General features: G+C 63.6%; 1 protein-coding gene across 2 annotated transcripts in view; it reads right to left on the bottom strand.

Moving 5' to 3' along the window:
- The window catches only part of SCAP (SREBF chaperone), a 123286-nt gene that overhangs the window by 82329 nt on the left and 28716 nt on the right, over positions 1-12241 (bottom strand). The window contains exons 12-22 of one of the 2 annotated variants that reach the window (XR_010428591.1): positions 11079-11488; positions 9887-10078; positions 8908-9103; positions 8505-8620; positions 6551-7133; positions 6153-6238; positions 5443-5525; positions 4577-4743; positions 3238-3318; positions 1739-1945; positions 879-1319 (exon numbers count right to left, since the gene is read on the bottom strand). Coding sequence is in view for 1 of the 2 variants with exons in the window: in XM_064646754.1 (XP_064502824.1) it covers positions 1074-1319; positions 1739-1945; positions 3238-3318; positions 4577-4743; positions 5443-5525; positions 6153-6238; positions 6551-7133; positions 8505-8620; positions 8908-9103; positions 9887-10078; positions 11079-11488 (2367 nt within the window). In the remaining variant the exon portion in view is untranslated. Of the gene's footprint in view, positions 1-52; positions 1320-1738; positions 1946-3237; positions 3319-4576; positions 4744-5442; positions 5526-6152; positions 6239-6550; positions 7134-8504; positions 8621-8907; positions 9104-9886; positions 10079-11078; positions 11489-12241 lie in introns of those variants that run through there. The other variant, XM_064646754.1, reaches the window with a different exon arrangement.

The following is a 12241-nucleotide window of genomic DNA, read 5'->3' as shown; positions in this document are numbered from 1 at the left end:
CGCTGGTGCTGCTGTGGGCGGGGGGCTGTGCCCCGGGGGCTCAGCCAGGCTCGGTTAGTTCCGTTTAATGGGCGTTCTCGCACAGTTATAAAACACGTCGGTACAAAAAGCGTCCCCTGTACGGCACAAAGGTACAGCTGGGCGAAGGCCACCCGCGGGGCCGGCCGGGGGGGCCCACCGGGGCCCGGGGCTGCAGGGGCCCCGTGCCGGGCCGGCACCGCCTCTACAATCACCGCGGGTCGAGAACAGGCGTCATCGGCGTTCGGGGGCACGGCAGGACGGGCGGGGACCCCCGGCCTGGGGAGGGGCTGCAGCGGGGCCTGTAGTGCAGCGGGGAGGGGAGTGCAGCCCCCGGCCCGCAGTGGGTGGGGGGCTCTGGGTGCAGCCCCGTGCCCGGGGTGGTGCCTGCCCATGGTTGGTCCCACTCAGGGGTCCCTCGGGTGCTCCCCCCGCCCGGGGGTCCCTCCCCGGCACCTGCAGGAGCGTGGGCGAGGCTCCTGCCCCTCCCAACCTGAGAAAAGCCTCCTCTGGCCCCGCAGCAGGAGGAGGAGGAGGAGGAAGGTGCTATTGCTGCAAACGGGGTGCAGGAGGGACCAGGCAGGGTGGCTGTGCCAGGGTGAGGGGGGTGCTGGCCCCCCGTGCCCCCCTGCCCCAATAAATAATAACTATTTACAGCATATAAATAAATAGGGCAGGGCTGCTGTGGCCGGGGTGGGGCTGGGGGGGCCCTGCCACGCCCTAAGGCACGTGGGGGCTGAGCCACGCCCGGGGGGTCGGTCCCGGCCCTCTCCCCGCTGCCCCCGGGGCTCTCCGGGGGCTGTTCCGTGCCCTGGCAGGTCAGCGCTGGGAGCCACCACCACTGTCCCCCCCTGCCCTACCCTGTGTCCCTCTGTACCATCCCTGGGAGCCCCCGGACGGCAGGGAAGGTGCTGGTACAGGGAGAGGAGCAGGAAGGCGGGGCCCTGCCGGGTGTCTGAGGCGGGGAGGCGCCGGAGGCAGGGCCGGAGCGATGGAGCCGCTGTCCCGTCCCCTCGGGCCGAGCCCCCCTCGGTCCCGCCTGCCCCCGCTCCTGCTCAGTCCAACTTCTCGAGCACGGAGGGCACGTAGAGCAGGCTGAGCTCGCTGCCGAAGTTGCAGACGATGGCGGCGTTGTCCAGCACCAGGATCTGCCGCGCCGGCTGCGCCTCGTTGCTCTTGCCCAGGTACACGGTCTGCAGCAGGTCCCCGTAGCCGATGTCCCAGAAGGACACGCAGCCCTGGCCCCCCGTCACCAGCACGCTGTCCGAGATGACGCCCAGGCTGGCACCACAGCCCAGCTCCTGTGGGGACGGGCAGGGAGCTGAGCCAGGGGCCTGGCGTGGGAGAGAGCAAGCCCTGGTTCTGGGATGGGGAGAGCTGAGCCCTGGGGGTTTGGAATGGGGCAGAGCTCTGCTCCTGGGGAACAAGGGACAGGACAGGAGGAAATGCCCTCAGGTTGTGCCAGGGAACGTTTTCGTTGGTATTGGGAAAATTCCTCCTGGAAAGGGCTGTCCAGCCCTGGCACAGCTGCCCAGGGCAGGGGTGGAGTCCCATCCCTGGAGGGATTTCGAAGCCCTGTGGATGTGGCGCTTGGGGACATGGTCAGTGGTGGCCTTGGCAGTGCTGGGGAATGGTTGGACTCGACGGTCTCAGAGGGCTTTTCCAACCCCACCAATTCCCGCTGCCCTGGCTGTCCCTCCCCCGTGCCCCCAGTGCCCACCTGCTGGATGGAGTAGAGCTTGGTGCCCGAGCTGCGGTCCCAGATGCTGATGACGTCGTCCAGGCCGCTGCTGATGACGCAGGACGTGGTGCAGGTCAGGGACGTGACGTCCCCGCGGTGGGCGAACATGTGGCTCACCCGGCTGCCCGTCAGCACGTCCCACAGGCAGATGGCCCCGTCCTGGCCACCGCTCGCCAGCACCATGGTCTGCAGGGACACCGGCTGGGTCAGGACCCCGAGGGGGGACGGTGCCCGGGCTGGCTCTGCACACCAGCATTCCCAGCGGGCTCTGCACACCAGCGTTCCCAGCTGGGAATGCACACCAGCATTCCCAGCTGGCTCTGCACACCAGCGTTCCCAGCTGGCTCTGCACACCAGCATTCCCAGCTGGCTCTGCACACCAGCGTTCCCAGCTGGCTCTGCACACCAGCATTCCCAGCTGGCTCTGCACACCAGCATTCCCAGCGGGCTCTGCACACCAGCGTTCCCAGCTGGCTCTGCACACCAGCGTTCCCAGCTGGCTCTGCACACCAACGTTCCCAGCTGGCTCTGCACACCAACGTTCCCAGCGGGCTCTGCACACCAGTGTTCCCAGCTGGCTCTGCACACCAGCATTCCCAGCTGGCTCTGCACACCAGCGTTCCCAGCTGGCTCTGCACACCAATATTCCCAGCTGGCTCTGCACACCAGTGTTCCCAGCTGGCTCTGCACACCAGTGTTCCCAGCTGGCTCTGCACACCAATGTTCCCAGCTGGCTCTGCACACCAGCGTTCCCAGCTGGCTCTGCACACCAACGTTCAGCTGGGAATGCACACCAGTGTTCCCAGTGCTCCCAGGCTGCGGCAGGCCACGGGAATGTGGGATGGGAGCCTGAACTACCTGCTCAGGGGTTCCCTGCCTGTGTCCCTGTGCTCAAGCAGGCTGGGGGTGACAAACCCCCAAGGCCACCAGGGGCAGAGACACCCGAGTTCATTTACACAGGGCTGGACAGCACAGGGGGGGCTCCCCCTCCTCTTTCTGGGGGGTGGGGGCAGACCCTCCTCAGGGGCTCAGGCTCCGTTTCAGCCCTGCTCACCCCCTGGCCTGGCAGTGCAGGAACAGGGGTTCCCTGCTCCAACGGGGCAGGGAGGCAGGAGATCTGCAGGTAAAGGGATCACTGAGCTCACAGTGACCTGGGGGGAAACTCTGGCTCAGCCTGTGGGGACACAGCAAGGGATGGAGGGGTCCAGGTGAGTCCCTCTGGCTGAGCTGGTGGCTCAGGGATGGTCTCAGGGGTGGGTCAGGGATGCTCTCAGGGATAAGCTCAGGGCTGGGTCAGGGATGGTTTCAAGGACGGTCTCAGGATGAGCTCAGGGATGCTCTCAGGGAGGGTCAGGAATGGGTCAGGGCTGGGTCAGGGATGCTCTCAGGGATAAGCTCAGGGCTGGGTCAGGGATGGTTTCAAGGACAGTCTCAGGGTGAGCTCAGGGATGAGCTCAGGGATGGTCCCCACCCCGTACCTGGTCCATGTACACGGCTGTGATGGCTCCCGAGTGGCCCTGCAGGGTGAAGAGGCAGCAGGAGTCCTCCAGCCGGAACACCTGGGGCAGGACAGGCAGGTGAGGGCCCTGGGGCAGCCACTGTGGGTGTGGGTGGTGCCACCCGAGCTCCCCATGACCCAGCAGATCCACCTGATCCCTGTCCCGGCAGAGCCAGAGCCTGGCAGTGATTCCAGAGGCCTCGGGATGGTGCTGCCAGGGCAGGGGGAGGTCACAGCTGTCGGGAGGTGACAGGGCAGGGCAGGGACGTGCAGGGCTGAAGGGGATGGGGAGAGGAAGGGGGACACCCCAGAACAGAGACCCTGATATTGGTGTTGAGTCACAGCAATCCCCTGCAGCTCCAGGACTGGCAGTGTCTGGAAAGCTGGAAAAGGCCCTGGGGCTGCTGGTGACAGTGGCTGGACACAAGCCCAGGTGGGCAGGAGGGCAGTGGCACCTGGCTTGTGTCACCATAGTGTAGCCACAGGCCCAGGGCACTGCTGAGGCACTTCCAGTCCTGGGGGCAGTTCTGGGGACTCCAGTACAGGACATGGAGGGGCTGGAGCGTGTCCAGGGAAGGGAACGGAGCTGGGAAGGGGCTGGAGCAGCAGGAGCAGCTGAGGGAGCTGGGGGGGCTCAGCCTGGAGAAAAGGAGGCTCAGGGGGGACCTTCTGGCTCTGCAACCCCCTGACAGGAGGGGAGAGCCGGGGGGGGTCGGGCTCTGCTCCCAGGGAACAAGGGACAGGAGGAGAGGGAACGGCCTCAGTTGCAGGTTCAAGTTGGATACAGGGAAGATTCCTTCCTGGGAAGGGCTGTCCAGCCCTGGCACAGCTGCCCAGGGTAGTGGTGGGGTTCCCATCCCTGGAGGGATTTCAAAGCCCTGTGGATGTGGCACTTGGGGATGTGGGTCAGTGGTGGCCTTGGCAGTGCTGGGGGAGTGTTGCACTCCATGGTCTCAGAGGCATTTTCCAACCTCTGTAATTCCATGATCCTCTGAAGTCACCCATCCCACAGGGATCCCACACTCAGCTCAGGGTGACACTCGGGCTCTGTCCTTCCAACTCCACCGGTGCCACATCCGGGCACGGGCAGAGCCTGTGGAGCTTCCGGGATGTGCCAGGTTGGCTCCAAGCCCCCTCCCCTCCAAGCTCCCCAAGCTTCCCCTGTGCACAAACAGCTCAGCTGTGCCCCGGCTGAGCCCAGCCCGTGTCCCCATGTCCCCATGTCCCCACATGCCCTGTCCCCATGTCCCCATGTCCCCACATGCCCTGTCCCCACGTCCCCCTGTCCCCAGGTCCCCCTGTCCCCGTGTCCCTCTCACCCTGAGCGTGTGGTCCTGGCTGCCTGTGACAAGCCGTCCGGCCGCCGCCTTCAGCGCCGTGATGGGTTTGTGGTGGGCACAGGCCACGCTGTGGGTGAGCTGGCACAGCACCACGGCCCCCCCGCTCAGCACTGGTGATGATGGCACGCTGCCCCGGCCCGGGGCCCCTGCACACACACGGGTGAGGGCACTGCAGGGACCTGGGGCTGCCCCTCAGGGAACCCTCGGGCTGGAGCTGCAGCTCAGGGCTCATGAACAGGGAGGGGCTCAACAGTTATGGAATCCTGGAATGACTGGGTGGGAAGGGACCCGAAAGATCACCCAGTGCCAGCCCCTGCCACCAGCCCAGGTTGCTCCAAGCCCCATCCAACCTGGCCTTGGACACTTCCAGGGGTGGGGCAGCCACAGCTTCTCCGGGCAACCTGTGCCAGGGCCTGCCCACCCTCCCAGCCAGGAATTCCTTCCCATCTAAATCATCCACTCCAGAAGTGAAGGAACCCCTGTGCTCAAAGCAGTTACCCCCTCAGACCTGTGGCTGTGCTGAGGCCCTGGGCTGGGAATGAGTGAAAACTGAGAGAAATAAGTGGGAGAGGAAGGAGGTAAGGGTAGAGCTGACCCTGGGAGCACACTGGAGCCTCCAGCCTGGAGCCTCCAGCCCCTTGCCTTGGGGAAAACCAGCATAGGGATGGGACTCCCTGCACAGGGAACTGCCCCAGAACCCCTTACCTCTCCTCGGCCCCTGGCAGCACAGGGTGCCCTTACTGCTAAAGCTGGAGAGGGTGTGAGAAGAGTCAGCTCCAAAGAGGGAGAGGGAGGAGGAAGAGGGAGGAGCACAGGGCAGTGCAGACACTGCCAGCCCTGCTCACCTCGGAACTGCAGGTGGTTCAGGGCCGCGTGTGTCTCCAGAGAGAAGAAATCCAAGGAGCCGTTCAGGCGGGCAGCCACGATCCTGAGGAGAGATGGGGGTGAGGAGAGGCCCCCCCGGGCCCCCAGACTGGGCAGAGCACAGAGCACCCACTCCTGGGAGGAACTGCAGCAGCAGGGCTGGGAGATTACAGAGCTCAGCACCCACTGCCCCATGGCAGCACCTCTGCAACAGCAGCCACAGGAACCAGGGACCCAAAGCTCTCCCAGCCCTGAAACCTTCTGGATATTTTGCTGCTGGGGAAACTGAAGAATGAAGAAGTGGCTGCTGGAGCAGACCTGGAGCCAGAAAAGCTGGTGAGAGGTGGACACAGGGAAGGATATGGCTGGATATAAGGATAGATCTCAGGAAAAAGTTCCTTTCCCAGAGGGTGGTTGGCACTGACCAGGCTCCCCAGGGCAGTGGGCACGGCCCCAAGGCTGCCAGAGCTCCAAGAGGGTTTGGACAACGCTCTCAGGGACAGAGTGGGACTGCTGAGGTGTCTGTGCAGGGCCAGGGGTGGGACTGGATGACCCTTGTGGGTCCCATCCCACTCAGGACATTCCATGGGTCTGAGGAAGTGACTTCCCAGCTGAGCCTGGAGCTGCTGTGGTCGGGGCTGGGTCCTGGCCCACCCTGGCAGGGGATCTCCAGCCCTGCCCAAGGAATTACCTGTTGTTGAGGAAGACGAGGGCCGTGATTCCAGACTGTCCTTCCTCGTTGCTGCTGCAGAGGGTGCCCTCGATGGCATCCCACACCTGGGGGAGGAGGGGTCACTGTCACCAGGTAACAGCTCCCCGGGCTGTGCCCCTGGAGCTGTGTGACCTCTACCTTCCTTTTACCGTGTCCCTGTCCCTCCCCTCCACCTTCCCGTTACCGTGTCCCTGCTCCTCCCCTCCACCTTCCCGTTACCGTATCCCTGCTCCTCCCCTCCACCTTCCCGTTACCGTATCCCTGCTCCTCCCCTCCACCTTCCCGTTACCGTATCCCTGCTCCTCCCCTCCACCTTCCCGTTACCGTATCCCTGCCCCTCCCCTCCACCCTCCCATCGCCCCAGCCCCGCTCCTCACCTCCAGTTTCCCGTTGCTCCGGCCGGCCACGATCAGGTGCCCCTGCAGGTCGAGGCTCCAGACGGAGCTGTCCAGGTCCCCTCCCCAGGCGGGCAGGGGTGCGGATGTCTCGCAGCCCGCGCAGGGCTCGTCCCCCAGGCTCCGGTCCCCGAGGCTGCGCCGGCGGCCGCCCCCGCCCTCGTCGGAGCCGCATCCCGGGGCGCGGCCGCTGCTCCCGCAGAACCCGGCGGGGCCGAGCGGGGCCGGCAGCCCCGGGAAGGCCGCGCTCCTGCAGCCGGAGCCGCCGTGCTCCTCGTACACCTTCCCCACCAGGCTGCTGAAGTCGTAGCCCGCGTCCTTGTGGCGGCTGCCCACGGCCCGGAGCCGCGGCTCCGACTCGGCCGCCTTCACCTGCTCCGAGAAGTTGGTGTCGATGAGGGACGTGAGGTCGGGCTGGTCGCAGAACAGGGGGGGCTGGGGGGGGCCCAGCAGCCTCTTGAGCTGGTGACTGCTCTCAAAGGAGTCCTCCAGCCCGTTCTTCCTGTCCGGGCTCTGATCCCAGCCTTCCTGGTAGTCGAAGATGCCACTGCTGTCCCTCCGCAGCCTGCAAGGAGGGATAAAGCTCAGTCATGTCCTGCTGCAGGGCTGCTCCCGGAGCTGCTCCCTCAGCAGCGGGGCCCGAGGAGCCAGCAGAGGTGATCCCTGAGCAGATGGAACCCAAGGATCCAGCGGAGCTGCTCCCCTGCAGAGGAGGAGGAGCAGCGGGGGCTCCGTGCCCGTACCTGGGTTTGGGGATGATGGTGGGGCAGTACCTGGGTTTGGGGATGATGGTGGGGCAGTACCTGGGTTTGGGGATGGTACCTGGGTTTGGGGATGATGGTGAGGCAGTACCTGGGTTTGAGTATGATGGTGAGGCAGTACCTGGGTTTGGGGATGGTACCTGGTTTTGGGGATGATGGTGGGGCAGTACCTGGGTTTGGGGATGATGGTGAGGCAGTAGCTGGGTTTGGGGATGATGGTGGGGCAGTACCTGGGTTTGGGGATGATGGTGGGGCAGTACCTGGGTTTGGGGATGGTACCTGGGTTTGGGGATAGTACCTGGTTTTGGGGATGGTACCTGGGTTTGGGGATGATGGTGAGGCAGTACCTGGGTTTGGGGATGATGGTGAGGCAGTACCTGGGTTTGGGGATGGTACCTGGTTTTGGGGATGGTACCTGGGTTTGGGGATGATGGTGAGGCAGTACCTGGGTTTGGGGATGACGGTGAGGCAGTACCTGGGTTTGGGGATGATGGTGAGGCAGTACCTGGGTTTGGGGATGGTATCTGGGTTTGGGGATGATGGTGAGGCAGTACCTGGGTTTGGGGATGACGGTGAGGCAGTACCTGGGTTTGGGGATGATGGTGGGGCAGTACCTGGGTTTGGGGATGATGGTGAGGCAGTACCTGGGTTTGGGGATGGTACCTGGGTTTGGGGATGGTACCTGGGTTTGGGGATGGTATCTGGGTTTGGGGATGATGGTGGGGCAGTACCTGGGTTTGGGGATGGTACCTGGGTTTGGGGATGGTACCTGGTTTTGGGGATGATGGTGGGGCAGTACCTGGGTTTGGGGATGACGGTGAGGCAGTACCTGGGTTTGGGGATGACGGTGAGGCAGTACCTGGGTTTGGGGATGATGGTGGGGCAGTAGCTGGGTTTGGGGATGGTACCTGGGTTTGGGGATGACGGTGAGGCAGTAGCTGGGTTTGGGGATGGTACCTGGGTTTGGGGATGATGGCGGGGCAGTACCTGGGTTTGGGGATGATGGTGAGGCAGTACCTGGGTTTGGGGATGACGGTGAGGCAGTACCTGGGTTTGGGGATGGTACCTGGGTTTGGGGATGACGGTGAGGCAGTAGCTGGGTTTGGGGATGGTACCTGGGTTTGGGGATGATGGCGGGGCAGTACCTGGGTTTGGGGATGATGGTGAGGCAGTACCTGGGTTTGGGGATGATGGTGAGGCAGTCGCCCGTCTGCGCGTCCCACACGCGGATCTGCCCCACGAGGCAGCAGCTGACCAGGAGCATCCCATCACTGGCCAGGCACTCGATGTCCTGCCAAGGAAGGAAGGACAGGCACTGCTGAGTGTGGCCCTGGAGCCTGACCACAGCCTTGTGTGGCTGAGGAACACAGAGGTGACAGATTTTGTGTCAGAACTGGCTGGCTTAGGAACCGAGGGACACCGAGAATATCCCTGGAAGTGTCCCAGGCCAGGCCGGACGAGGCAATAATGGGAACCGCAGAGAGCTCAGAGCAAGTCCCAGGAGCAGGTGGGAAAGCGCTGCAGATTCCGTGCTCCCATATCCTTTGCCAGGGACATTTCTCCCCAAATGTGACGTACCATGAGGTGGCCCCTGAGGACCAGGGGCACGATCTCGGTCTCGGGGGGGGAGTATCCGTAGTCGTCGCAGGGCAGGTCCCCCCTCTTCCTGCGGCCGTGCCCGTTCTGCCCGTAGTTCTTGGGGCAGAACACCCGGTACAGGCAGAACAGCAGCAGCACCAGGATGATGCCCGAGGCCAGACCCAGAGCAGCCACCCTGGGGGGGACACACAGACACAACGACAAGCACAAGGTGAGAGAAAAGAGATGAGAGATCCAGTTTCCAGGTTTGAAAAATCCTGTGCCAGGATTACACATGCACTGCTCTAAATGTCCCGGTGTGAGAAAGATTTTAAGCAAATTACAAAGATTTGTTGGAAATTAAAGGGGTTTTTAATGGGAAAATGACAATTTCAACAAGATTTGAGGCTTTCCAGTAAGGAAAGTAGAGAGCAACTAAGACTAAGTCCCCACTGGGATGGGGACTGGGATAATCCAAAGTGTGCTCAGCACCTGCAGATTCAGGCAGGGAAGGAAGTTCCTTGCCCCAGAGTTTGATCTGACACCCCATAAGTCATTATCAAATGATATCCAGGTGGTGGCTGCCCCATCCCTGGAAGTGTTGAAGGCCAGGTTAGACAGGGCTTGGAGCAACCTGGGCTAGTGGAAGGTGTCCCTGCCCTGGACAGGGGGTTGGAATGAGATGGGCTTTAAGGTCCCTTCCAAACCAAACCAAACCAGTCTGGGATTCTCTGAAATCATGGCATTTATACCCCAAATCAGTCTCCCGTCCCTGCTCCCCAGTGATAAACAGGCTGGATGCAGAGCCCACTCCTGCCCTCAGCTGATGGGCCCCTGCCAGGGGAGATGAATTCAGCTGTGCCCGCAGTGTCCCAGCCCAGGCTCTGGCCCTGGAGCTCCACAGGTGTGTGTTGGTCCCCCAGCCCAAAGCAGCCCCGGGGCTGAGGAGGGTCAGAAGGCTGTGACAAGGACATTTTACTTGTAAAGGGTGACATCCTGGTGGCCCTGGAGCTTGGCTGTGTGGTCGGGCTGAGCGCCGGTGTCCGCATCCCCTCTGCTGGAGGCCAGGAAGGGGTGGTAGCGCGAGGCCTCCTGGGGATGTCGCACCTCCAGGGCCTCCTGGGGGTTCAGGTACAGCGTGACAGGGATGGCTGGCAGGATGCTGATGTACCTGAAGGGGGGAGAGGGGAGAACAGCTCAGGAACAGACACCAGGGACACAGGAATCCCTCCAGGTGACCAGGCAGCCAGGGCAGGGTTCGGGTGCTTTCGGTCAGGAACTCCAGGTGTTCTAAACTAAAGATCTCCTTGGAAATATTCTTCTCCAAAGGTATTTCCCAGGTCTTAACCCTTCAAAGAGCCAACACTGGGATGAACTCCTGATGAGATCAAACGGATCCCATGGATTTAAGGAAGGATACAACCATCTGGTGCAGTTTCCTGAGCACTGCAGACCAGGAGATCTCCCCAAGAAGGTTCTTCAGCTCAGATGTCTCTTCCTCACACGTACCATCCCCACCACTTACAGGTGATCAGACTATGGAATCACAGGACCACTGAGGTTGGAAAAGCCTCTGAGACCATCGAGTCCAATCATTCCCCAGCACTGCCAAAGCCACCACTGACCCACGTCCCCAGGTGCCACATCCACAGGGCTTTGAAATCCCTCCAGGAATGGGGACTGCACCACCTCCCTGGGCAGCCCCTTCCAATGCCTGACCAGGCTTTCCATGAAGAAGTTCTTCCTGATGTCCAACCTAAACCTCCCCTGGCACAGCCTGAGGCTGTTTCCTCTCATCCTGTTCCTTGTTCCCTGGGAGCAGAGCCCGACCCCCCCCAGCTCCACCCTCCTGTCAGGAGTGAGAAGTTTCCCCTGAGTCTCCTCTTATTGTTTTACAAAATCCTAACCTTCACCTCCAGGGTCCAGGAAGACCCCAAGCACATAAAGCACCCAAGAGCACAGAGAGGAACAACCCTGATTCCCAGAGGAACAGCCCTGGAGAGTCTGGGAGCTCTGCCCCTGCAGGACCTGCTCAGCAGCTCCTCCCAAACACCGCTGGAGTGACCCCGTGGAACCAGTTCTGTGACCCAGGAGGACAAAGGACAGAAGAAAGACCAACCCTTGGGGTCGATCCCCCAGCCCCAGTGCCCACAGCATTCCAGCCCACTTGCCTCTTGGCCAGGGTGATGTTGTAGTAGCTGAAGAGGGCTGGCCAGTGCCTGAAGGAAAGCTTCCTCCACATCTCCTCGTCCTCCGCTCCCCAGGTCACCTCTGCCTCCGTGCCCAGCTCGCCCTGCCCGTTCCCCCTGCCCTCTGCTCCCGGGGCCCAGGGGGGCTGGTTGGGCTCCCGCTGCTGCTCCCGCTGCTGCGTCTGGTTCTCGGGCAGCTGGATGGGCTCCGACGGGAACACTGACAGGTCGAGCTTGGGGTCGCCGGCGGGCAGGACCCCCCCGGGCACAGGCATGGGGGGCAGCCCCGCCTCTCCCAGGGGGCTCTGCTCCGTCACCTGGGACGTCAGGTAGGTGCGGAGGCCGGCGGGGTCGGTGTACACCAGGATCCCGATCCAGATCACCGTCCCGGCCTGCAGGGCGAGCACAGACACCCCTCAGTGCCACTGACCCATGGCCCCTCTGGGGGCTGACCCATGGCCCTGCTGGGGGCTGACCCATGGCCCTGCTGGGGGCTGACCCACGGCTCCCCTGGGGGCTGACCCATGGCCCCTCTGGGGGCTGACCCATGGCCCCTCTGGGGGCTGACCCACGGCCCCTCTGGGGGCTGACCCACGGCCTCCCTGGGGGCTGACCCATGGCCCCGCTGGGGGCTGACCCACAGCTCCCCTGGGGGCTGACCCACGGCTCCCCTGGGGGCTGACCCATGGCCCCTCTGGGGGCTGACCCATGGCCCTGCTGGGGGCTGACCCATGGCCCTGCTGGGGGCTGACCCACGGCTCCCCTGGGGGCTGACCCACGGCCCCTCTGGGGGCTGACCCACGGCCCCCCTGGGGGCTGACCCATGGCCCCGCTGGGGGCTGACCCACGGCCCCCCTGGGGGCTGACCCATGGCCCCTCTGGGGGCTGACCCATGGCCCCCCTGGGGGCTGACCCATGGCCCCTCTGGGGGCTGACCCATGGCCCCCTGGGGGCTGACCCATGGCCCCGCTGGGGACTGACCCACAGCTCCCCTGGGGGCTGACCCATGGCCCCTCTGGGGGCTGACCCATGGCCCCTCTGGGGACTGACCCACGGCTTGTCCTGCCCCGTGTGATGGTCAGAGCCCCAGTCCTGCCCCCAAAACACACAGCAGGGAGGGGATTCCATGCTGGGAGCAGGGACCA

Source organism: Pseudopipra pipra, chromosome 1 (assembly GCF_036250125.1).
Source record: "Pseudopipra pipra isolate bDixPip1 chromosome 1, bDixPip1.hap1, whole genome shotgun sequence".
In the NCBI taxonomy this organism is placed as follows: domain Eukaryota; kingdom Metazoa; phylum Chordata; class Aves; order Passeriformes; family Pipridae; genus Pseudopipra; species Pseudopipra pipra.
Note: the sequence above shows the minus strand (reverse complement) of the source record. Positions and strands in the feature narration are given on the sequence as shown.